This window comes from Oryctolagus cuniculus, chromosome 1, assembly GCF_051225735.1.
Source record: "Oryctolagus cuniculus isolate XC-2025 breed Fujian yellow rabbit chromosome 1, ASM5122573v1, whole genome shotgun sequence".
Classification (NCBI taxonomy): domain Eukaryota; kingdom Metazoa; phylum Chordata; class Mammalia; order Lagomorpha; family Leporidae; genus Oryctolagus; species Oryctolagus cuniculus.
Genome location: NC_142867.1, coordinates 60,908,453 through 60,933,700, shown reverse-complemented (window position 1 = coordinate 60,933,700; position 25,248 = coordinate 60,908,453). Strand labels below are relative to the sequence as shown.

The window sequence follows — 25,248 nt, the reverse complement described above, 5'->3', positions numbered from 1 at the left end:
ATCTTCTTAGAATTTTATCTATGAAATAGGTTATATTAATAAAAATTTTTATAATCACTGTAATATCACTCCATTAAAAGAATAGGAAATACTTAAATAAACAAAGGAAAATATATTTGTTAATAGTAGTATATCCTGATATAAAGATATAAAAGACATAAAGATTACATCTTGTTGGTTCATATGGAAGCCCTCCATAGATAGGGATACCTAGGAAGAGTTCAGGGAAAGTGCAGATGAGTGGTAGTTAGCTCACATGTAGGACTTTTTATTTATTTATTTTTTTATTTTTTGACAGGCAGAATGGACAGTGATAGAGAGAGACCAGGAGAAAGGTCTTCCTTTTCCGTTGGTTCACCCCCTGACGGCTGCTGTGGCCAGCACGCTGAGGCTGGCGCACCGCGCTGATCTGTAGCCAGGAGCCGGGTGCTTCTCCTGGCCTCCCAACCGAGTGCAGGGCCCAAGCACTTTGGCCATCCTCCACTGCACTCCCTGGCCACAGCAGAGAGCTGGACAGGAAGAGGAGCATCCAGGACAGAATCTGGAGTCCCGATCGGGACTAAAACCTGGTGTGCCGGCGCCGCAGGCAGAGGATTAGCCTATTGAGGACACATGTCGGACTTTTGATCACCAAAGACAATGATATGTATTTGGAAGTAATGAAATACAATATAGTTAAAAAATAAATAAAAATAAAAATAAAAATGGCTGATTGGGAATGGAGTGAAGGGTTGAGGCAGCAACAGTTTTAGTACTTACTAAGTGTTAGGCCAGAGTTAGGATTTAACCCTAAAGGTAAACTAAAAACTTGCCAAGGGGACCCCAAATCCCATTTGAGTTGGCAGGTACCAATGCCATCTTACTAGTTAAAGTTATCAGTTTAAGTGTATAACTGATCATAAAGATAGGAATAAGTGTCAAAAGGATCACATAAAAAAGACCAAGTGCTGGGCCAGCGCTGTGGCACAGTAGGTTAATCCTCCGCCTGCAGCACCAGATCCCATATGGGTGCCGGCTCAAGTCATGGTTGCTCCTCTTCCCATCCAGCTCTCTGCTATGGCCTGGGAAAGCAGTAGAAGATGACCCAAGACCTTGGGCTCCTGCACTCACGTTGGAGACCAAGAAGAAGCTCCTGACTTTGCATTGGTGCAGCTCCAGCTGTTGCAGCCATTTGGGGAGTTAACCAGAGGACAGAAGATCTTTCTCTCTGTCTCTCCCTCTCACTGTCTGTAACTCTACCTCTCAAAAAAATAAATAAAAATAAAAATGAATGTTAAAAATGTTTATTAAAAAATCCAGTTGACTTAACATCATTCAAGATTAAAAAAAAGACCAAGTGTCAGCTCATAATAATTGATAGAATTATAAAGGAGAGAATGATCCAAGCAGGACACATAGCAGACTCATAGAATGCCCTAAACAGCACTCTGGCCTGAGAATCAGCCTTTAGTGTATTCAGATCTGGCTAAAAAGCCCATGAGAGCCTTTCAGGCATGGAAAGCCAAGACACTATGGCATAAAATTATCTAAATGAAAGATCTCTGTGAGTGAGATCCCAGTGTAAAGAAGGAGCCATGAAAGAACAAGGTACCTCTCTCTGAAGGGAGCAGAGAACTTCTACTTTGATTATGACCCTATCCAAATAATGTCAGAGTTTCTGGACTCAAGAGGCTTCCATAACCTTGGAAGCTCATGAAAGAGTCTCAAGTGATCACTGACATCATAAATAAGAGTGACAGTTGTTAAATCAACAACAGGAGTCACTGTGCAGTTGCTCCCCATATAGGACCCCTGTCCTTAATGCATTGTACTATGAGAATTAACAGTAAAATTAGTCTTCAAACAGTACTTTATACTTTGTATGTCTGTGTGGGTGCAGACTGTTGAAATCTTTACTTAGTATAGAGTTGATCTTATGTATGTAAAGATAATTAAAAAAAAATCTTAATGAAGAATGGGATGGGAGCCGGCGTTGCAGCTCAATAGGCTAATCCTCCGCCTGTGGCACCGGCACACCGGGTTCTAGTCCCGGTCGGGGCGCCGGATTCTGTCCCGGTTTCCCCTCTTCCAGGCCAGCTCTCTGCTGTGGCCAGGGAGTGCAGTGGAGGATGGCCCAAGTGCTTGGGCCCTGCACCCCATGGGAGACCAGGAGAAGCACCTGGCTCTTGCTTTCGGATCAGCACAGTGCGCCTGCTGCAGTGCGCTGGCCGCGGTGGCCATTGGAGGGGGAACCAACGGCAAAGGAAGACCTTTCTCTCTCTCTCTCTCACTGTCCACTTTAACTGTCCAAAAAAAAAAAGAATGGGATGGGATGGGAGAGGGAGTAGGAGGTGGAGGTGGGACAGTTTGGGGGTGGGAGGGTGGGTATTGGAGAAAGAACTGCTATAATCCAAAAGTTGTACCTATGAAATTTATATTTATTAAATAAAAGTTTTCTATAAAATAAATAAATAAATGCATTAGCCAAACACTTCTACCACAAATGAGTATACAGCTTAACCTGCATGTTGAAAATTAATTCAACATTTTAAGTACACTAGAACTTTTATTTTTTAAGGAAAGTGAAAACAAGAGCAATACTGGAATATGCAAAATAAATTAAATCAAAAGAAGAGCCTTGAAGAAACTGTTGAATCTTAACACAACTTGAGGAGTGAATACTTCACATGAAGTTCAAAACAAATGCAAATATAAATCATATTTCTAATAAATACACAGTTATATATAAATCCCACTTCAAAATCTCTTAGTATAACACCAATTAGCATTGGAGTTTCCTCTCTTGAAAACACATTATATTTTCCCAGTAAGATTTTGTTGTTTTATCTTCCAGTTTATTACTTTAATGTTATAATAAAGGTCTCCATAACTTGGCACTGATCCATTCAGTATCATAGTTTCTGCTGTATTTATCAAAAAAGCTGTATCTATCAAAAAAATGAAGACTACAAGAACTTCAGTGAGCTTATTGAACATGTTGTTTGGAAGGTGTTGAATGTGCCATATAAATTATATAAACATCAGTCTATGGAAATGTTTATAAGATCTCTGTATCCCAGATGTTGATCCAGTGCCTACAGAACATGAAGTCAATTAGGTCTGGATTCACAGGGTTGCTCCACTTAAGAAAGAAGAAACTTATTTTTCCCCCCAATATATCTGCCTGTCTGTCTCAGGATGGCCTTTCATGTACAAGGAAGGCAGATTGAAAAGTTCCCAGAGGACAAGGTCCCTGAGGCTCTAGGGTTATAACTGTTCCCAGTTACTTCTGGAACTAGCAGAGTCTCCAGTACCGGTAGAGCCAGACCCCATGCATCACCACCTCTGTAAGTGTTCGGGTAGAGGGTGCTGAGGGGTGGCTAGACCAAGATTATCTGGAACACAAGAGACCTATCTATCCCTTCAGCCAAAATATGGGTTTTCCATTCCTGAGTCAGTAATGCTGCAATAGCCAGAAAGCAGAATAGTAGAAAGTACATTTGGTCTCAGTTTAGAAGGCACATGTGAGAGCTTATACTCTGAAACCTCCTATTTTTTTTTTTTTTTACCTCTGATGGGTGTTTGGTGGTGCCAGCCTGCAGAGAAGCTGGAGTTTGTGCACAGGAAATTATCAGGTAGTGGAAGAACTGCAGAGTATATCCTGTGAAGCTCAGTTAAGAAATTTGGGAGTTTTGGCTGTGAACATTGGAATTTGGGGGCTTTAGGAAGAGAGTCTGCCTAATTCCTAGGTTAGGAATTAAATGCAGTCAATGTAACTTCAGAGACTGGGGGCAAAGAACACCCATGAGGACCACTGGGGGTCAGGAACTACCTGTTCAACAGATGTAGACTCAATTTAAATAATTGCTCAAGCTTACCGAATGCCCAGAAGAGTTAAAGCTACCTGTCATCGGATGCATTCTATTATGTCTGAAGCTATACTTGGGAGATGTCTGACAGGTCAGTCTGAGATATATGAACTTAGGTGATCCCAAACAATCTATCAGCTTCCTAAAACAGGCTATGTTGGTGCCATGCTGTGAGTCTATCATGAACCTGGGCAAGAGTTGGGCTATGGAGACTTTGCTCTGGTCTTTGACTTTCAGTTTTCTTGGCTTCCTCATCTGGTCCCTTTTTTGGAACTGGAAACCATTAATTTTAGGCCCTTAGTTATGGAATAAAGACATAAGCCTCAGCCATTTTAGCTCATTGCCCAAAAGAGAGAGAAAATCAGAATTTATCCCTTATCTCTGAATTTCAAGTCTCACACCCTATTGTAACCCCCCCACCCCCATTTCCACACACATTATTCCTCAGGTTCAGAAGCCAGCAGGCTAAACTTGAAAGATCTGTATGGAGGAATTCACCTCTGCCTATTTCCCCCCACCTTCCCCTCCACCCCTAGCCCACCTAAGATATAAAAAAGCCCAGCCCCTGGGGTCTGGACCCTCTGCCACATATTCAGTCTATGTGCACACTCACAGTTGGTCACCCACCTCTGTGGATTTACTTATTTTTTTTAATAAATTCATCTGGCTGTGAGTTTGTAATCTGTCTCTTCTCTGTTCTGTGTCACTTTTCCTTATGTTCAGTTCCCCATGTGAGGAGGCACCAATATGTGCTCTTTTTCTAACACTTAGCCCTAGTTGAGCCCTGGCTGCTCCACTTCCTATTCTGGCCCCTGATAATGGCATAGAAAAGCAGTGGAGGATGGCCCAAGTACTTGGGCCCTTGTACCAACATGGGAGACCTAGAAGAATCTCCTGGCTCCTGACTTCATCCTGGCCCAGACCCAGCTGCTGTAGCCATTTGGGAAGTGAACCACTGGATGGAAGACTTTGTTCTCTCTTTCTCTGTCTCAACTTTACCTTTCAAATAAAGTAAAATAAATCTTTAAAACAACAGGAAAAGAAAACAAATGTATTTGCATTTTCAGATACTTTACTTCCAGAGCTGAGTAGGTTATTTAATACTTATTGAATGAATTATGACTGAAAAACATGCAGGAATATTCCAGAGAAAAGAGAAGGAAAACAAGAGATCCAAGAAGTAAATGGAGAGATAAAACCCTACATACTTTGAAGTGTGGTGAGTCACAAATCAGACAATATGTTTAAAATTCGTTTTGAACTTGCCAAAGTTGGTACCAATATACTCTATTATTATCAAGAGAAAGAGGCATAGCGGGAGGCATAGAAGGCTATCACGTGGGAGGACCACGTCTGGCAGACTTGACTGGGGAAGTACAGGATCAGGAGGAATAAAGACTCTCTGGAGGGAAAGCCCATCCTCCCTGCCCTGTTGAAGTGAAATGGACACTATGAGAAACTATAACTTGATCGGCCCTTGTTCTGACTGTCGAGGAACAAGTTAATACTTTATTCCTTTCAGTTTTTTTGTTGTTGTTCTACTCAATACTATTGGTTGAACTCAGACACAAAATTAGTCTTAGGTGTTTAAATTTAACTGAAAAGTGATCCCTGTAAATAAAAGAGTGGGAATAAAAGAGGGAAGAGATATACAGTTTGGCACATGCTCAATCAGACTTGCCCCAAGTGGTAGAGTTAGATACATGCCTGGGGACTCCAATTCAACCCATCAAGGTGGCATGTAACAATGCCATTTCACTAGTCAAAGTGATCAGTTTCAGTTTATAATTGATCATAATGGTAGGATTAGAGTCAAAGGGGTCACATAAACAAGACAAGTGTCTGCTAATACTAGCTAATATAATTTTAAAAAGGGAGAGAACGATCCAGCATGGGAAGCAGGATACACAGCAGACCCATAGTATGCCAGATGTCCTAAACAGCACTCTGGGCTCGGAATCAGCCCTTAAGGCATTCAGATCTGGCTAAAAATCCCATGAGAGTATTTCAGGCATGGAAAGTCAAGACATTCTGGCAAAAGAAAAAATGACCTAAATGAAAGATCTCTGTGAGTGAGATCCCAGTAGAAAGGATGGGCCGTCGAAGAAAGAGGTAACTTTCTCTGGAGGGAGGAGAGAACTTCCACTTTGACCAAGACCTTGTCTAAATAAGATTGGAGTTGGCGAACTCAAAAGGCTTCCATATCCTTGGCAACTCATGACTAGAGCCTAGGGAGATTACTGACGCCATAAACAAGAGTTTCAATTGTTAAATCAACAACAGTAGTCACTGTGCACTTACTCCCCATATAGGTTCTCTGTCCTTAATGTGTTGTACTATTGAATCAATGGTATAACTAGTAATCAAACAGTACTTTACACTTTGTGTTTCTGTGTGAGTGCAAACTTTTGAAATCTTTACTTAATATATACTAAATTGATTTTCTGTATATAAAGATAATTGAAAATGAATCTTGATATGAATGGGATGGGATGGGAGAGGGAGCGGGAGTTGGGAGGGTTGTCGGTGGGAGGGAAGTTATGGGGGGGGAAGCCACTGTAATCCAATAGCTGTACTTTGGAAATCTATATTTATTAAATAAAAGTATAAAAAATCAATCACTAATTAAAGCAATATATATTAAATTGTCAATGGGACATTGACATTGACAAATAGGGAGTGGGACATTTATCAGAGTTCCTTCTTTGTACTAGAGTCTTCTATCCATTTGACCATACTGAGAGTTCAACTTCACGAATGGAAGTCTGTGTGGTCATTAAAAAGAAAACAAAGTGGAATAAACCTGATAGATACTAATTTAGAGTACTTATCACACAAAAGTACTTTCCTAACAAGTTTTGTTTTCCTTTTTAATTTCTGTAAATACATAACAGTTCTACTGGAAATAAACATTGGATAAATCAAACATGTATAGGCAAACCACATTATATCAGGCCAATGTACTATCTAAAGTGATGGGAATATCTCATGGCACCAATAATAAACAGATAAATTTACTTGGTCTGGATAACTTGCTAGGGTCCACAACTTATAGCTGGTAAGAAAACTGTTCTATCTTCATATTTATTGAATCAGTATCTAATTTTAACTCTAATTTAACAGATCACTAAAAGAAAGTTGCACGAATACATGAAAAAATATGACAGCATATCAAAATGTCACTGTCTTCATTGAGGTTTCAGACTTCCTCCTGAACTGTTTTGTCAGGTCCCCGAGCTGGCAGCGCTGGCTGTCCCTGCCCCTCAGCCTCCTCTTCCTCGTGGCCATGGGGGCCAATGCTATTCTGCTGATCACCATCCGGCTGGAGGCCTCTCTGCATGAGCCCTTGTACTACCTGCTCAGCCTCCTTTCCCTGCTGGACATTGTGCTCTGCCTCACTGTCATCCCCCAGGTCCTGGCCATCTTCTGGTTTGATCTCAGGCCAATCAGTTTTTCTGCCTGCTTCCTCCAGATGTTCATCATGAATTGCTTCCTAGCCATGGAGTCCTGCACATTTATGATCATGGCCTATGATCGCTATATAGCTATCTGTCACCCACTGAGATACCCATCGATCATCACTGAACAATTTGTAGTCAAGGCTGCCATTTTTATTTTGACAAGGAATGTCCTCTTCACTGTTCCCATCCCCATTCTCTCAGCACGTCTCTATTACTGTGGGAACAATGTCATTGAGAACTGCATCTGTGCCAACATGTCTGTCTCTAGGCTCTCCTGTGATGACGTCACCATCAATCGCCTTTACCAATTTGCAGCAGGCTGGACTCTGCTAGGATCTGACCTCATCCTCATCTTCCTCTCCTACAGTCTCATACTTCGGGCTGTGCTGAGACTCAAGGTCCAGGGTGCTATGGCCAAAGCCTTTAGCACATGTGGCTCCCACTTCATCCTTATCCTCTTCTTCAGCACCATCCTTCTGGTCTTCGTCCTCACTCATGTAGGTAAGAAAAAGATCTCCCCTGATGTGCCAGTCATGCTCAATGTCCTCCACCATGTCATCCCTGCAGCCCTTAATCCCATTGTTTATGGAGTGAGAACTCAGGAGATCAGGCAAGGAATCCAGAGATTACTGCAGAAAGGGTGGTAATAAGTACAATGAGATCTCTACATTCCTAATATATGATATATATGAAAGTGGGTTGAAATCCATGATGCTCAGACATAATTTCTAGGAGTAAAGGAAGTTTAGTTATGAATTTAATTTTTTGACTCAATCCCCCCTTTTCAAACACCATCACCCTCTCCAAAAGGAAATCTGGCATCTCTGTGACTTTAAATTTTTTTCAAGGTTTTTATAATTTTATTTTTTACACTCCACAAAGATTTTAACATGTAAAAATTATGAGCATGTAATAATAGTATATATTTTGATGGGGATGTAGTCAGAGTTCAAGACATTTATACAGTGTGTACTACTAAAATGATGGTAATTAGAATTCCAATTTCCTTGTCACTTATTTATGTTCATAGACTTTAAGCTTCTCTTTTCTAGTTCCTCACAGATTGTATATTAGGAACTATGAACTAGAGCTAGCCCACTGTGCTGTGGAAAACTAGAATATACTGTTCATCTAACCATGCTTTGGTATCCATTATCCATCCAACTTACCTCTATCAGTCCCTCCTCCATCAACCACTAATAATCACCAGTCTACATTTAGATTATTTTATTTAAGCTTTCACATATGACAAAGAATATAGGGTATCTGTTTTTCTGTGTCTGGCTTATTTAACTTATCATATTGTCAAATAGTTCCATTCATTTTGCTGCAGTGGTCAATATCTCATTCTTTTTATGACTGAATAATATTCCACTGTGTATTTATATCACATTTTCTTTATTCAGCCATTTCTTGACTGTTATGGCTAATCCTGAAATAAACATGGGAGTGCAAGTTTCACTTTGATAGGTTTATGAAATTTTCTTTGTATATGAAGGAGCTACCTTTCTCTGAAGGGAGGAGAGAACTTCCACTTTGACTACGACCTTGTCTAAATATGATCAGAGTCAGTGAACTCAGGGGGCTTTCATAGCCTTGACAACTCATGACAAGAGCCTAGGGTGATTACTGAGGCCATAAACAAGAGTGTCAATTTGTTAAGTCAACAACAGGAGTCACTGTGCACTTACTCCTCATGTAGGATTTCTGTCCTTAATGTGCTGTACAGTGTGATTTAATGCTATAACTAGTACTCAAACAGTATTTTTCACTTTGTGTTTCTATGTGGGTGCAAACTGTTGAAATCTTTACTTAATGTATGCTAAACTGATCTTCTGTATATAAAGAGAATAGAAAATGAATCTTGATGTGAATGGAAGGGGGGAGGGAGAGGGAAAGGGGACGGTTGAGGGTGGGAGTGAAGTTATGGGGGGGAGCCATTGTAATCCATAAACTGTACTTTGGAAACGTATATTCACTAAATAAAAGTTAAAAAAATTTTTTCTTTGTATATACACCCAGTAATGGGACAACGAATCATATAGTAGATCTATTTGTAGGTTTTTGAAAAAAATCTCGATACTCTTCTCCATCACAATTGTATTTATTTCCATTCTCACCACCAGTGGATAAGAGTTTCCCTTTCTCCACAATCTTGCCAGTATTTGAAATTTTTATCTTTAGAAAAGCTTATTTGAGAGAGAGGAAGAAACAGAGTATAACATCATTCATGGTTCCATTTAAGATACTGTGGTCTTTTCAAAACTACATTATTCAACTGGGTTAATGATAATACTATTAATAATAAGTTACAGGCAAACCCCCAATGTACACAATTATATTTTAATTAAATGTACAAAGATAATCTAAATACATTATTAGTTTTGAATCATTTCTGTATTGTAAATTTCTTTTCACATGTTGTCATACTTCAAGCAAAATAGAATTCATAAAGATTGAATATCTCCCTGTATACAAAAATAATACAAAATCGATTAAAGACCTAACTGTAAAACTTAGAACTGTGAACTATTAGAAGGAAATATAGGGGAAATATTTTAAGACATTAGTATAGGAATGATTTCTTTGATAAGACTCAGAAACACAGACAACAAAAACAAAAAATAGTCAAATAGAATTATATCGAACTACAAACACTCTGCACAGCAAAGAAAGCAATTAACAGAGTAAGAAGACACCCTTAAAAATGATAGAAAATATATGCAAGCAATCCATCTGCAAGACTGATAGAATATAAAGCTAACTTAGGCCGGCACCACAGCTCACTAGGCTAATCCTCTGCCTGCGGTGCCAGCACCCTGGGTTCTAGTCCCTGTTGGGGCGCCGGATTCTGTCCCAGTTGCTCCTCTTCCAGTCCAGCTCTCTGCTGTGGCTCAAGAAAGCAGTGGAGGATGGCCCAGGTCCTTGAGCCCTGCACCCGCGTGGGAGACCAGGAAGAAGCACCTGTCTCCTGGCTTCGGATTGGTGCAGCGCGCCAGTCGCGGCGCGCCAGCCATGGCGACCACTTGGGGGATGAACCAATGGAAGGAAGATCTTTCTCTCTGTCTCTCTCTCTCACTGTCTAACTCTGCCTGTCAAAAAAAAAAAAAAAAAAAAAAAAAAAAAAAAAAAAGAAGAAGAAGAATATAAAGCTAACTCAAAAAACTCAGCAATAACATAATCCAATCAAAATGAGTAAATGATTGCAAGATATTTCTCAAGACATGCAAATGATCAATAAACACATGAAAAAGTGCTTAATACCAATACTCATGAGGAAAATGAAAATCAAACCATGATGTGATGTCTTCTTATTTCAGTTATTAAAAAATGGCTACTATTAAATGACAAAGTATGGAGTGGATATTTAGCTTAGCCTACAACAGATTTTTGTGAGGCAGTGATGATGGCCCAAGTAATCGGATCTCTGCCAAGTACGTAGAAAACATGGATTGAGTTCCCAGCTCCTTGTACTGCCCTGGCCATTGTGGGTATTGGGGGTGAACCAACAGATGGGTGCTCTCTCTTTTTCTCTATTTCAAATAAACAAATTTTAAAGGGTAGAAATCATGAAAGAATTATTAATATGTACTAATTTGTACATTTATGGGTTTTACTGGATTTAAGAGAAGTTATATGAATCCTTTTCCTTAATGTCTTCACAATGTTGTCGGTATTTGAAGCTTCACCTTTGGGATTTATAGTGACTCAGTTTGTTATCTGTCTATAGGACAAGTATGTGCTTATATGTCACAATGTCAGAAGATGTAATAGTAATCACATTAAAATGTACTATGCCTTATGTTTTAAGATTTATTTATTTTATTTGAAAGAGATACACAGAGATAAGGTGAAACAGAGATAGCAGGAGAGAGAGAGAGAGAGAGAGAGAGAGAGAGAATCTTCCATCTGCTGGTTCTCTCCTCAAATGGCTGCATCAGCCAGAGCTGGCATAGGCTGAAGCCAGAAGCCAGGAGCTTCATATAGGTATCTCACAAGGGTGCAGGATCCAAAGCATCATCTGCTCCCTTCACAAGTGCATCAGAAGTGAAGCAGCTGGCAGTCAAATGGGTGCCCATATGGGATATGGGCATTGCAGCAAACAGCTTAACCCCCTATGCTACAATGCTGACTCCTTTACTTATTCTTAATTGTACAAACATTTTCTAAATAGTTGCTTTTGCGCAAGAATTTTGTTAGAGCTTAAAGGTGAAAAGATGCATAAAACAAAGTTGCAATCAGTGAGAAATTCTTGGCATTTAGGCAGAGTATAAACCTATCTTTTCTCTAGGATAGTAATGGGTAAGGAATCATTTCTTTTTCTTTTTCTGGGGGCGGTGGTGAGCAGAGAATGTGATGTAACTTCCCATTTACTCACTGGTTCTTTATCATTTTATTTTTATTTTTATCAATATAAAGGAGACAGATTTCACATATTTCATAGATACAATAGTAAGATAAAGAGACTTCCCTCCCCCCTTCAAATCTTCCTCCTTCCTTTCTTTCTTCTTTTTCCTTTAATTTCTGTCGTAACTTACTTTCAATTTCCTATATAATCACAGGCTTAATGCACCACTAACATTAATGTTCAACAAGTAAAAAGTAGACTTAACACTTAGAAAGAAGTAGAAAGAAACTGGGTACAAATAAGTACTGGAAGTGAGTTGAGAATGCCTAAGATGGTGAGACTGCTTTTATGCACTCTAGACCTCCCACAACTGCAAATGTGACTGGAGTCAAACTATCAACATCATTCAGTTTCAGAATCCTAATCAGTTACATGAAGGCAGTAAACTGACTGTCTTAAAAATATATTGTATTTTTTATTTTTAAATGTTATTTAAAGTATACAAATATCATATATTTCACATAAACAGATTCAGGAGCATATTGATATTTTCCACCTTACCTTCCTCTCTCCTTCCCATGCTCCCACCTTTCTTCCCCCTCCCTGTCCTATTCCCATTCTTATTTTTTACAAAGATCCATTTTCTGTTAACTTTATACTCATAAGATTAACCCCTCACTAAGTAAAGTTTCAACTAATAGTATGAAGAAAAAAAAAAAAAAACCTGCTCCTCAACAGTTGAAACAAGAGCTGTTCAAAATAATCGCATCTCAAAGAGTCCATTTCACTCCTATAGATTACCTTTAAGGTACTCTATTAGTTACTACAGAACAGGGAGACATATGTTATTTGTCTTTTTGTGACTACCTTATTTCACTAAGTATAATGGTTTCCAGTTGCATCCATTTTGCTACAAATGACAGGATTTCATTATTTTTACCACTGTGTATGCAACTACTTACTTTCTCAAGGCAGGCATCCCTCACACTATTGAGTCTCTACCATACTTCTTTAAGCATAGGACTGGACACTTCCTACATTCTCTCAATGACAATTGAAAACAAATGAGAAATGTGAATGTTGTACCAGGGATAATTTTAGGATTCCACAACTTGGGATTTTGTTCATAGATCAAAATCCAACCTTCCTGAAAACCCACTTATATGAGACCCACATCAGTTATAGGTCCACTTGCATACAAATACCCAGAGCAAGGATGCAGTCTTTCTTGTTTATTCATTCATTCATTTATTAGTTTATTTGTGGGCAAGGAGACAAATAAGGGCCTCACAAGGGTACCCTGCAATAGGAGGTGAGAAAGAGCAATTTTGACACCAATAGCCTCTGCAGCTGCACTCGTGCATGTGTGTTATTGGGGGATTTTACCAGAGGGAAATCCTGTTTTCCCCACTGACATTGTGACTGGGAGGGTTAAGTGGGCTGGACACCCATGTAGGACTTGGAGGTGCCCCCAGCTTTTCAACACATCACAGGCTCCAGGGCTCAAACTGCCCAGCAGAGTACCCACAGGCAGCTGACTCTGGGAACATCTCAGCTCCCTCAGTAGGTGGGACAGGCTGTCAGGTCAGAGCGGATGCTCTGCATCCTGTGACTGTGGGAGCCTTGTGTGCTGAGAATATGGAACTCTGTGACTACATGATATGGTGCAGAGTGTAGCTGGGTCTCTGGGAAATCGGTATGCCTGGGGCCAAAGACTCAGAGCTCCCTGATTGCCTTGGGTAGGTCACTGCGGAGGAATTCATGATCACACTGAGGACTGAACAGTCCTTTGCTTGGTTCATATGGCAGCGTGAGTGGGTGGTACACCCACTGTGGAATAACCCTGAGAACTGATCACCTTTGAAGAGAGGAGGTGAGGGCATGATCACACCAACAGAGGTGATCCTACTCTTCCCCTGCTGACAATTCAGGAAATCTACCATCTCCAAGTTGAGTGTCACTCTGGATACTTATTCCAACCTGGAGCACTAAACAGAGCTCTCTGACCACACCCAGCACACATCTCTGGATATTCACTAAAAGAGCAGATACTCCACTAAGCCACGGAGGCATAGTTCAAAGATGAAAGCCATCAGAGAAGAAAATCAACCAGTGTTTCCACAAATGCCTAAAAATAAATGCAGAGGGGCCGGAGCTGTGGTGCAGTGGGTTAAAGCTGCTACCTGCAGTGCTGGCATCCCATATGGGCACCGGTTTGAGACCCAGCTGCTCCACTTCTGACCCAACTCTCTGCCGTGGCATGGGAAAGCAGTGGAAGATGGCCCAAATCCTTGGGCCCCTGCACCCATGTGGGAGACCCAGAAGAAGCTCCTGGATCCTGGCTTTGGATCAGCTCAGCTCTGGCTGTGTTGGCCATTTGGGGAGTGAACCAGTGGGTGGAAGACCTCTCTCTCTCTCTCTCTCTTTCTCTCTCTGTAACTCTGACTTTCAAATAAGTAGAATAAATCTTTTTTTAAAAGAATGCCATGCAAAGATTTTTAAAAATAAATACATAAATAAATGCAGAAATCCAAGAAATAAGAATAAAGAAGAAAACATGACACCCCCAAAGGAACATAGCAATACTTTAATATTAGAATATGAAGACAATGATACTGATGAAATGCCTGAAAAGTAATTCAAAAGGTTGATCATAGGATTACTCAGAAGCAATGAGAAGCAAATTCATGAGTAGAAAAAACCCATGCATAACATGGAGGAAACATTTTCTCTTCAGAATTGAAAATGAATCTTGATGTGAATGGAAGGGGAGAGGGAGTGGGAAAGGGAAGGGTTGCGGGTGGGAGGGAAGTTATTGGGGGGGGGGAAGCCATTGTAATCTGTAAGCTGTAATTTGGAAATTTATATTCATTAAATAAAAGTTAAAAAATTTCTCTTCAAAGATAATTGAAAATGAATCTTGATGCGAATGGAATGGGAGAGGAAGTGGGAGATTGGAGGGTTGTGGGTGGGAGGGAAGTTATGGGGAGGAAAAGCCATTGTAATCCATAAGCTGTACTTTGGAAATTTATATTTATTAAATAAAAGTTAAATAAAAAAACAGGAAGTGACAAAAAATTAAAAAACTAAAAAAATTGAGATTTTGAAGAGAACTCATACTGAAATATTATAAATGAATTAACTCAATATGTCAAATAAAAAATTCCATGTGAAGCCTTAACAACAGAATCAATGAGACGGAAGAAAGAATATCCAAGCTAGAAGAAAAATCTTTGGGTAAAGAAATCAGAAAAATTTAAAATAATGTTCAAGATTTGTTGGATACCATCAAACAACCAAACATAGGGGTCTTGGAAGTTCCTGAATGTATGGAAGAAGAGAAGGGACTAGAAGGCCTATTCAGTGAAATAATGACAGAAAACTTCCCTAAGCTGGAGAAAGAAATGGATACCAAAGTATACAGGACACAGAGAACTCCTAATAGACAAGACCAGAAAACATCCTTACCACAACACACTGTAGTCAAACTTTCAACATCAAAACATAAAGAAAAGTTTCTAAGGTACACATGAGATAAATTCTAGATGACTTTCAGAGGAATTCCAATTAGACTCACAGATGTTTCCTCACCAGAAACATTGCAGACTACAAGAAAATAGAGAGACATAGCCCCACTCTTAAAAGAAAAAAAACTGTCAACCCATAATATTGCACCCTGTAAAGCTCTTACTTGTGAATGAAAGTGAAATAGAGACCTTCCATAACAAACAGAAATTCAAAGAATGTGTCACAACTTGCCTGCCTTACTACACACAGAAGCACAGAAAGATAGTCATCACTTTGAAAGAATGTGAAGGAAGAAAATCTCCCAATAAAAGTACAATGGAAGTCTTATGTAACAATAGGAATATTTATGGAAAAATGGCAGGGGCATTACTTATCAATTGTAACCTTGAATGTAAATGGTCTCAATTCTCCAGTTAGAAGACACAGGCTGGCTGAATGGATTAAAAAAAAAAAGACCCATTTTTTGCTGCCTACAAGAAACACACCACACCAACAAAGAAACAGGCAGACTGAAAGTGAAAGGATTTAAAAAATATTCCACACTAATGGAAAGTAAAAAAGAGCTGTGTATCTTCCTAATATCAGACAAAATAGACTTTACAAGAAAAACTGTTAAAAGAGACAAAGAAGGGATTTATTCAATGAATAAGGAATCAATGCAATAGGAAAATATGACTATAATAAATGTATATGAACCCAATGTCAGGGTGCCTGGCTATTTAAAAGAAATGTTAATGAATCTAAAGGGAGGAACAGACTAGAATGCAATAATAATGAGAGATTTCAACATCACATTTTCATCAATAGACAGATAAACCAAACAGAAAATCAATAAGCAACAGCAGTAATCTATACTAGACTAAGTGGACCTGATATCCACAGTTGCAGAATACACATTCTTTTCATCACTGCATAGAACTTTCTCTAGGATAGACTACATGCTAGCCCATAAAGGCAGTCTTAGCAAATTAAAAAAGAAAATGAAATCATCCCATGCACCTTTTCTTACAACAATGGAGTTAAGCTGGAAATTTACAATCCAATAATCTCTAGAACATATGCAAATACATGGAGAGTAAACAACACACTCCAGAATGCACCTTTGGTCATAGAAGAAATAAAAAATTTCTGGAAATGAATGAAGATGACAGTACAACATATCAAAACTATTGGGAGACAGCAAAAGCAATGGTAAAAGGTAAGTTTACAGCAATTGATGCCTACATGAAAAAATTTGAAAGGTACCAAATAAGTGAGTTATTAATGCATCTCAAGGACCAAGAAAAACAACAAACCAAGCACAAAATTAGTAGGGGGGAATTATTAAAATTAGAGAAAAAATAAACAAATTTAAACAAAATAATGAGTCATCAAATAACTGCTTTTTTTATTTATTTGACAGGTAGATTTATAGACAGTGAGAGAGAGAGAGACAGAGAGAAAGCTCTTTCTTCCATTGGTTCACTCCCCAAAGGGCCACCACAGCTGATGCTGTACCAATCCAAAGCCAGGAGCCAAGTGCTTCTTCCTGGTCTCCCATGCGGGTGTAGGGGCCCAAGCACTTGAGCCATCCTCCACTGCCCTCCTGGGCCATGGCAGAGAGCTGGACTGGAAGAAGAGCAACCGAGTCTAGAACCCAGCACCCATATAGGATGCCAGTGCCACAGGCAGAGGATTAACCAAGTGAGCCATGGCGCCAGCCCCATAACTGCTTTTTTGAAAAAATAAAATTAATACACAATTGCAGGGGACTTAGAGAAAATGTAATCACCTGTTCCTGAAGGAAATGTCCTGATATATGGCTGCAGTGTTCCTGTCCTCCACCAGGTGGCAACACAGCTCCATTGTGCCCTATGCTTATTTATAGGTGACCTGGGGTAGCCTCACCCAGTGATTGTCAACATCCTGCTTAGGAACAGTCATCTCTCTGCATGGAACACACCTTCCCTTTACTACCCCCTCTCCCCCTCACTGTCTTCTGAACATGATTGGCTGCAGCTAATTTCACGCCCAAGGCTGGGAAAAGCTGGGAGATAGGAACTCTTTCTCACTGCATCTGAATTTCAAGGGTCACACCAAGACCTCCTGAGACAGCAGATCCTTGGCATGTCAGCTTGCTGAGGAGGAGGGCTTAGGATTTGGGCAAGAGCTGCAGCCAGACAATTGGCATCGTGCTTGTGCTTTGCGGGGTTTCTGATGTCATTCCAGCCTCCTGCTGAGTCTCAATTGGAAGCAGTTGCAGAGGACCCTGGGGCTGCCTTGGCACTTTGCTTTTGGAGGAGGGTTGAGGAAGGACAAGAGGCTTCTGTCTTCCCCTCCTAGTTGGCAAGGGCCTGTAGATATCTATGTATAAATCTGTGTCATCTCCTGTGGCATGGTGTTTGTGTACTCTGTTTACATTAAAAGGAAGCAAAAATAATTATAAAAATACACCATTGGCTCAACTAACCAAAAAAAAAGAGGAATAAGAGCCAAATCAATAAAATCAGAAATGAAAAAGGAAATGTAACAACAGATAACACAGAAATAAAAAGAATCATCAGAAATTACAAAAAAAAAAGGCTGTCTGACAACAAATCAGGAAACCTAGAAGAAATGGATAGATTCCTAGAAACATATAATCTAACAAAATTGAGCCATTAATACATAAGAAACCTAAACAGACAAATACCAAAGATGGAGACTGAATCAGTGAAAAAAGACCCTCCCAAGAAATAAAAGCCCAGGACCAAACAGCTTCACTGCAGAATTCTACAAGACATTTAAAGAAGAATAAACTCCAATTCTTCTCAAGCCATTCAAAACAATTGAAAGGGAGAAAATCCTTCCAAACTCCTTTTATGAAGCCTGCATCACCTTAATTACTAAGTCAGAAAATGATGCAAGAGAGAAAGAGAACCAAGATCAACATCCATGATGAACATAGATTCAAAAATCTTAAATTAAATACTAGCCAATCAAATCCAACAACACATCTGAAAAATCATTCATCCAGATTAAGTGGGATTCATCCCTGGTATGCAAGGATGTTTCAGCATTTCCCAATAAATAAATGTGATACATCACATTAACAAAATGAAGAACAAAAAAACATATGGTTATCTCAATCAGTGCAGAGAAAGAATTTGATAAAATATAACACTTTTCATGATGAAAATCTTAAGCAAAATGAATAGAGAAGGAACATTACTCATCACAGTCAAGAAAATTTATGACAAACCCACAATCAGCATCTTTTGGATGGGGAATAGAAGGAAGCATTACCCCTATGGTCTGGAACCAGACAAGAATGCCCATTCTCACCATTGCTATTTAATACAGTTCTGGAAGTTTTAGCCAGAGCCATTGGGAAAAAAAAAATAGAAGGGATACAAATTGGAAAGTAAGAAGTCAAACTATCCCTGATTGCAGAGGACATAATTTTATATACACAGGGGACCAAAGACTCCACTGAGAGACTACTGAAACACATAAAAGAGTTTGGTACAGTGGCAGGATATAAAATTTACACCAAAAAAAAAACAGTAGTCAATGTATACACAAACAATAATACAACTAAGAAAGAACTTCTAAGATAAATTCCATTCACAATAATTACAGAAAAATTTAAGTACCTTGGAATGAATTTAACCAAGGATATCAAATATTATATGATATAAATTATAAGACATTAAGGAAAGAAATAGAGGAAGACAATAAAAAATATCAAATCCACCATGTTCATGGATTAAAAGAATCAATATCATCAAAATTTCCATATTTTGAAAAGAAATTTGCAGATTCAATGAGATCTTAATCAAAATCCCAATGACATTTTTCACAGATCTAGAAAAAATGATGTTATATGGAGACACAAATGACCCTGAATAGTTCAAGCAATCTTTTACAACAAAAACAAAGCCAGAGGCATCACAATACCAGATTCCAAGAAATACTGCAGAGAATTATCATTAAAACAGCCTGGTACTGGTGCAAAAAATGACATGTAAACTAATGGATCAGAATAGAAATGCCAGGAATCAAGCCACACATCTACAAGCAACTTATTTTTGAAAAAGGAGCTTAAATCAATCCCTGGAGAAAAGAGTCTCTTCAACAAATGGTGCTGGGAAAACTGGATTTCCATTTGCAGAAGTATGAAACTAGACCACTAACTTACACCTTACAAAAAAATCCATTCAAAATGGATCAAAGACCTAAATCTATAACCAAAACCATTAAAATACTGGAGAACATTGAGAAAAATGTGCAAGACATTAGCATAGGCAGACGTCTTGGAAAAGTCCCCAGAAGTACAGGCAATCAAAGCCACACTTTAAAAATGGGATTACTTCAAGCTGTGAAGCTTCTGCACTGCAAAGGAAACACTCAGCAAAGTGAAGAGGGAACTGACAGAATGGGAGAAAATATTTGCAAACTATGCAACTGATAAAGGATTAATATCCAGATCTATAAAGGGCTCAAGAAGTTCAACAACAACAAAACAAATAATCCAGTTAGGAAATGGGCAAAGGACTTGAATGGGTATTTTTCATGACAGGAAATTCAAATGGCCAGTAGACACTTGAGAAAATGCTCATGATCACTAGCCATCGAGGAAAAGCAAATCAAAACACAATGAGGGTTCACCTCACTTCAGTAAGAATGGCTCTCATAAAGAACCAACAAACAACAAATGCTGGCTAGGTTGTGGGGAAAAATGTGTCTTAATCCACTATTGAAGGGAATGCAAGCCGGTGCAACCACTATGGAAGACAGTATGGAGATACCACAGAAATCTGAACATAGATTTATGTTGTGATCCTACCCCTGGGAATTAAGCCAAACCAAAATTAATCCACATATGAATGAGTTATCTGACCCCCCTTTGATCATTGCAGCACAATTCACAATAGTTAAGATATGAAATCAATCCAGATGTACATCAACTCTTGACTAGATAAAGAAATTCTGATATGTATACACTGTGGGGTACTGCTCAGTTAAAAAAAAAAAAAAAAAGGAATACTTATCATTACCAAAAGGATGGATGAAACTGGAAACCATTATATTTAGTGAAATAAGCCAGTCCTAAAAGGGCAGATATCATTTGTTTTCCCTGATCTGAGGTAACTAATAGAGTACCTAAAAATGCAATACCTAAAATGTAATATATTGGAGAGAAATGACATTTTGAGATTCAATTATTTCTTATAGCCCTTGTCACTCAAATTGAAGAAGAGTGTTTTTTTTTTATATGACTTGTTGAAATCCTTTACATAGTTCAGAGCTTCTTTCAGGTCTCTCACATGAATGCAGGGGCCCAAACACTTGAGCCATCTTCTACTGCTTTCCCAGGCCACTAACAGAGAGCTGGATGGGATGAGGAGCTTTCTGGACATGAACCAATGCCCATAAGGGATGGTTGCACTGTAGTTAGAGGCTTAACCTACTGTGAGTAGTGATGGCTCCTGCAGTGATCTTTAGCTATTTACAAAGTCATTATAATGAAATTACCATAGCTGACATTCTTATTGCCATTATGTATCTGATGCCATGAGAGTTGCAAGTTTTCCAAAAAAGAGAAAGGAAATTGGTGAAACTCAAGCTCATTTCAAACTCTAACCCTTATCAATACCCAGTTAAACTCTTTTCCAAGACATCACCCCCCGTGCCTCCATCATATAAAGGGATGGACTTGGATCCTGTTGAGTGCATGCCTACATCCCTTCCTAAGTGCATACTTTCACTTTGCATATTAATAAATCTTGCTTCTATGCTGATCTTTACCTATGTCTCATCCTTATACTTCTTCTTACACCTAACTGCCTAGACATAAGCCACCACATAAGGATATATCACATTTTACAGAGTATATTATAAATGATCAAAAGAGTCACTACTCTTTTATTTTTCATACCCTTTCATAATGAAAGAAATCAGTGTCCCATGAGGAGAAGACTGTCTTAAACTTGGAGCTATACAAATAAAGCTACATGTAAAATATCTCAAAAAAATAATTAGTGATACATCACATGATTATTTTTGCTATGTGTTCAGAAAATATAGCTGATTTGGCCACAACATATTAACACTCCTCATATACTCCTCAAAAAAGCTGTTAGTGATTTAGCTTATATCAATTGAATGTCTAAATATGTAACCCATAACAGGAGCTCAATAAATGTAAGTTGATGTCATTATTGACATCTAGTGGCCAAGCTACACTCATTTCTTGAACAAACTAGAGTCCTTTACACTAGAAATCTAGTGAAATAAAAGCAAATTTTATATATCTGCTAAAAATAAAAAAGCAATTATACTTTTCTATTTATTATTTTGGTAATTGAGCAACAAAATAGATTTCAAAAAAGTAATAAAGATAGTCCATTTAAATAATATCTTGTATTCCTGTCAAGCACTCTGCTATTCAAGTCTAACGCTTTTTTTTTTTTCACTTAATCCTGAGGGGAAAATATGTGCCTTTTGTACATTCAGTCTCATCACCTTGTGACTATTTAAGGATAACATCGCTCAGCAAAGAAATGCTTGTTTAGCTATTGAACTGCAAAGAAAAAAAGTGATTTAAATTTGAATGATATGGTTGATAAGTTTTAACTCCAGATATAATTTTGCAAACACTTTATAGTAACAATAAGTATTTATTTATCAATAAATTTCTAAAAAAGAATGCAGAGCACTTTCTTATCATTACCTTATTGCCAAAACAACAGTCTTACAAGCTAGTATAATTGTTTCTCATTTACCATGTGAGGAAACCAAGGCTTAGAAGAGCAAGTTAAATTGACCAATGTCAAACAACAAAGAGAAGGATCAAAAGGCCATATTCTTAATCTACAAACTTAACTGCTTTCCTGGATCTACATATACACATATGTTTTTGGTTCATTAATACATAGTGTTAGAGAATTACATGTTCTTTGATGTACATTGTGATTTAATGCTATAACTAGTACTCAAACAGTATTTTACACTTTGTGTTTCTGTGTGGGTACAAACTGTTGGAAGCTTTACTTAATATATGCCAAATTGATCTTCTGTATATAAAGATAATTGAAAATGAATCTTGATGTGAATGGAAAGGGAGAGGTAGCAGGAGAAGGGAGGGTTCCAGGTTGGAGGGAAGTTAAGGGGGGGAAAAAGCCATTGTAATCCATAAGCTGTACTTTGGAAATTTATATTCATTAAATAAAAGTTAAAAAAAAAAAAGAGAATTACATGTTCAAAGAAATCTGTATAAACTCAACACCTGTGACTCTGGCATCCCATGTGGGCACCAGTTGAAGTCTGGGCTGCTCCACTTCTGGTCTAGTTCCTTAATAATGGCCTGGGAAAAACAACAGAAGATAGCCCAAGTGCTTGGGCCCCTGCCACCCACATGGGGACCCGGATGAAGTTCCTGGCTCCTGGCTTCGAGCTGGCCCAGTGCTAGTTGTTGTAGCCATTTGGGGAGTGAACCAGCAGATAGAGGATCTGTCTCCATCCTCCCCCACCTAACTCTGAATTTCAAATAAAAATAAATAATAAATAAATCTTTTAAAAATTAGCACTCCCTTAAAAAAAAAAGAAATCTGTAAAGTATTCTTTTAATAAGGAAACAAGTTAGGAATTTGTTTCTGGCATTTAATAATGTATGTATATTATTTCTGGTTTTGAGGAAGTACTGATTTTTTTTCCATATTGTTCTTCACTGCTTCTACCTTTCCTGCTTCTCTGCAGAATGTATTGTTCACCTGGTATAATAGTGAGATGTAAAGTATTGGTGTGTGGCTATTCCGCCTCTGACTGATTAGACTCCTGGAGCTGTTCAGGAGAGGGTACTAGTTGGAGGATGCTCAGATGGCAGACCATTGGTAAATAGAGAGTGTCTCTGACCAGAAAACAGAAATATAGCCTCAGGTAAATGGAAATTTTCTGTTCCATACCTCAGGTTCAGGGACACAAATTACAAAGTGGAGGTCCTCCCTAGGGGACTACAGTTCTCATTTAACTCCAGGATCCTTGTTATCAAGAACTCAGTAATATGCAGATTAAAGACTGTGGCATCCAGTTCTTCACAAATTATTTTTCAGATGCTGGTCAGAGGTAAGTGAGTCAGTTCTTGATTGCACTGAAAGAGGGTAACAATGAAATTTGCTAACTGACTGATGGGATGACAGAGCTCCAGTGACTCACTCAGAGTCTCTGTAGATAAGGCCATCTTCAAGGGACATAGCAAGACAGAAAGAGGAAAAGTTGTTTTGAGACAATCTGGATTTATAGTCACAAATCAAACACTAACACAAAAGCACAAATGGCACATGCACCATGACAAATAAACCAGTATAAACAGATGAACATATAGGTAAACACAAACATATAAAAAAAATGCTGCATGCAAGTGGGGATGGGGGGAATGGTATTGTTAACTCCCATCAACTGGCATAGTGAAGTTTCTCCATTCCTCTATTCATCCATTTTACTGTCTCAGAAGAGAACTTCTTTCACTAAGCAATCAGACATCCTGGTAGAAGTAGGTTATAGCATGTCTGAAAATGAGTTGAAAGATGATGAGGCTGGGGGCTAGGAAGAAAGGTTATCCAATCTACCTCAAAAGATAGAAGTCCATCCTCTGGAGAAACTCATCATACCTTCTTACCTAGGGAATTGAGTGTCTGAGAGGGAGAAGAGTGATTCAAAAAGGTAAAGAGAAAACCTCAGAGAGCCATGGGGGAGAAAAAGCTTAAATAATATATTTGGAAGTCCTTATTAAACAGGAAAATTATTAAATACATAAAAAGCTGAAGATGATTGTACCAGCAATGGTCTGTAACAGAGGCAGTGAAATAGAAATATAACAGCTGTTATTGTCTATAAGTTCACTGGCCAGGACCATTCTGAATTCAAATCATATTTATAGAATGTTTCTCTATAAAAACTGTTAGAACATGGAAGGATTACAATGACAGTAGAAATTTTGCTTGAGACAAGAAGCAAAATATTGCATTGTTAGGTTTTAAATTCTATGAAGTTAGCATCTTTAACTCAATTCCTGAAGTGCAACTGCCACACTTGGATAACCTGCTAAGTAATTGCCAAATGAATTAAAGGAGTAATAACTGGGAACTTCCATAATAGAAAGATTGAAGACAGAGTGGTAGTATTGGTAAGTTTGCACATAATTCTGAATATAGGAGGTGGCAAATTTAGGTCACTGGAAATAGATCATGTAACAATCTGTAAGATTTTCATTTGCTGATACATGAGCTTCTATCTTTTTTGCAAGAATAAGAATAAATCCAACAAGATGAGATATCCTCTACCCCTGTACTCATCCTAAAAGCCATGACAGGGAGTCAACATGGGATTTCACAGACTATACATAACCACTCAAACCCACCCTCCCTCCAAGGAATATATCACTGTTTCTCCATCTCATTTTATTGATGTCCCTCAGATGTTTTGTAAAATGGAAAAATCATCAAAAGCCATAGTTAAAAGGAATGAATTGGGAAAAAAATAAGAAAAAAACTAATGGCCTTGGTCATCTCTCTAGTTGTGAAGGTAAAGAAAAATTGGTTTGAAAGCTACTTCTTAAGACCAACTTTATTAAACACTTTAAAAATTTGACGTATTTCAATCAATCTTCACCACAAACATACTGGTACATCAACATCTTTAATCTGAATGTGCATGACAACTTTCTAACTGATCTGACCACATATGCACTTGCTGACTCTTAACACATTTTCCAACAGTACAACCAGAGTGGTAGTTCAAATTCTTGATTCAATAATGTTACACTGAAGTTTAAAATCTTACAAACTCTAGTAAAGTTAAGATTTCTTAAAGTTAGCCACAAAGATCTACATGGACTTTTCCTACACTTCTCTCACTTCAACTATGCTGTGCTTTCCATCTATGCTTTTCCTTGATCACACTGATCTTATCCTTCTCCACTCACCCCTCCCCGAATTGGCCATGCTCAATCTTTGCACGTGCTATGTCTATTCACTGTTTTTCTTCCCCCCCCCCCCCCCCCCCGTTACTCTCTTCAACTTATCAATGGATTCTCATCCTTCAG

General features: G+C 38.5%; 2 protein-coding genes across 2 annotated transcripts in view; one reads left to right on the top strand and one right to left on the bottom strand.

Annotated features, from left to right (window-relative positions):
* The window catches only part of LOC103350505 (olfactory receptor 52N1), a 189,437-nt gene that overhangs the window by 85,326 nt on the left and 78,863 nt on the right, over positions 1-25,248 (bottom strand). The window lies entirely within an intron of this gene.
* Positions 7,009-7,956, top strand: LOC100351886 (olfactory receptor 56A3). Its single transcript, XM_002708750.4, has one exon. The coding sequence runs from the start codon at positions 7,009-7,011 to the stop codon at positions 7,954-7,956; it is 948 nt and encodes a 315-aa protein (XP_002708796.3).

Coding starts and splice junctions, on each gene's coding strand:
- LOC100351886 (XM_002708750.4), top strand. CDS start 7,009: ATGACAGCATATCAAAATGTCACTGTCTTCATTGAGGTTTCAGACTTC.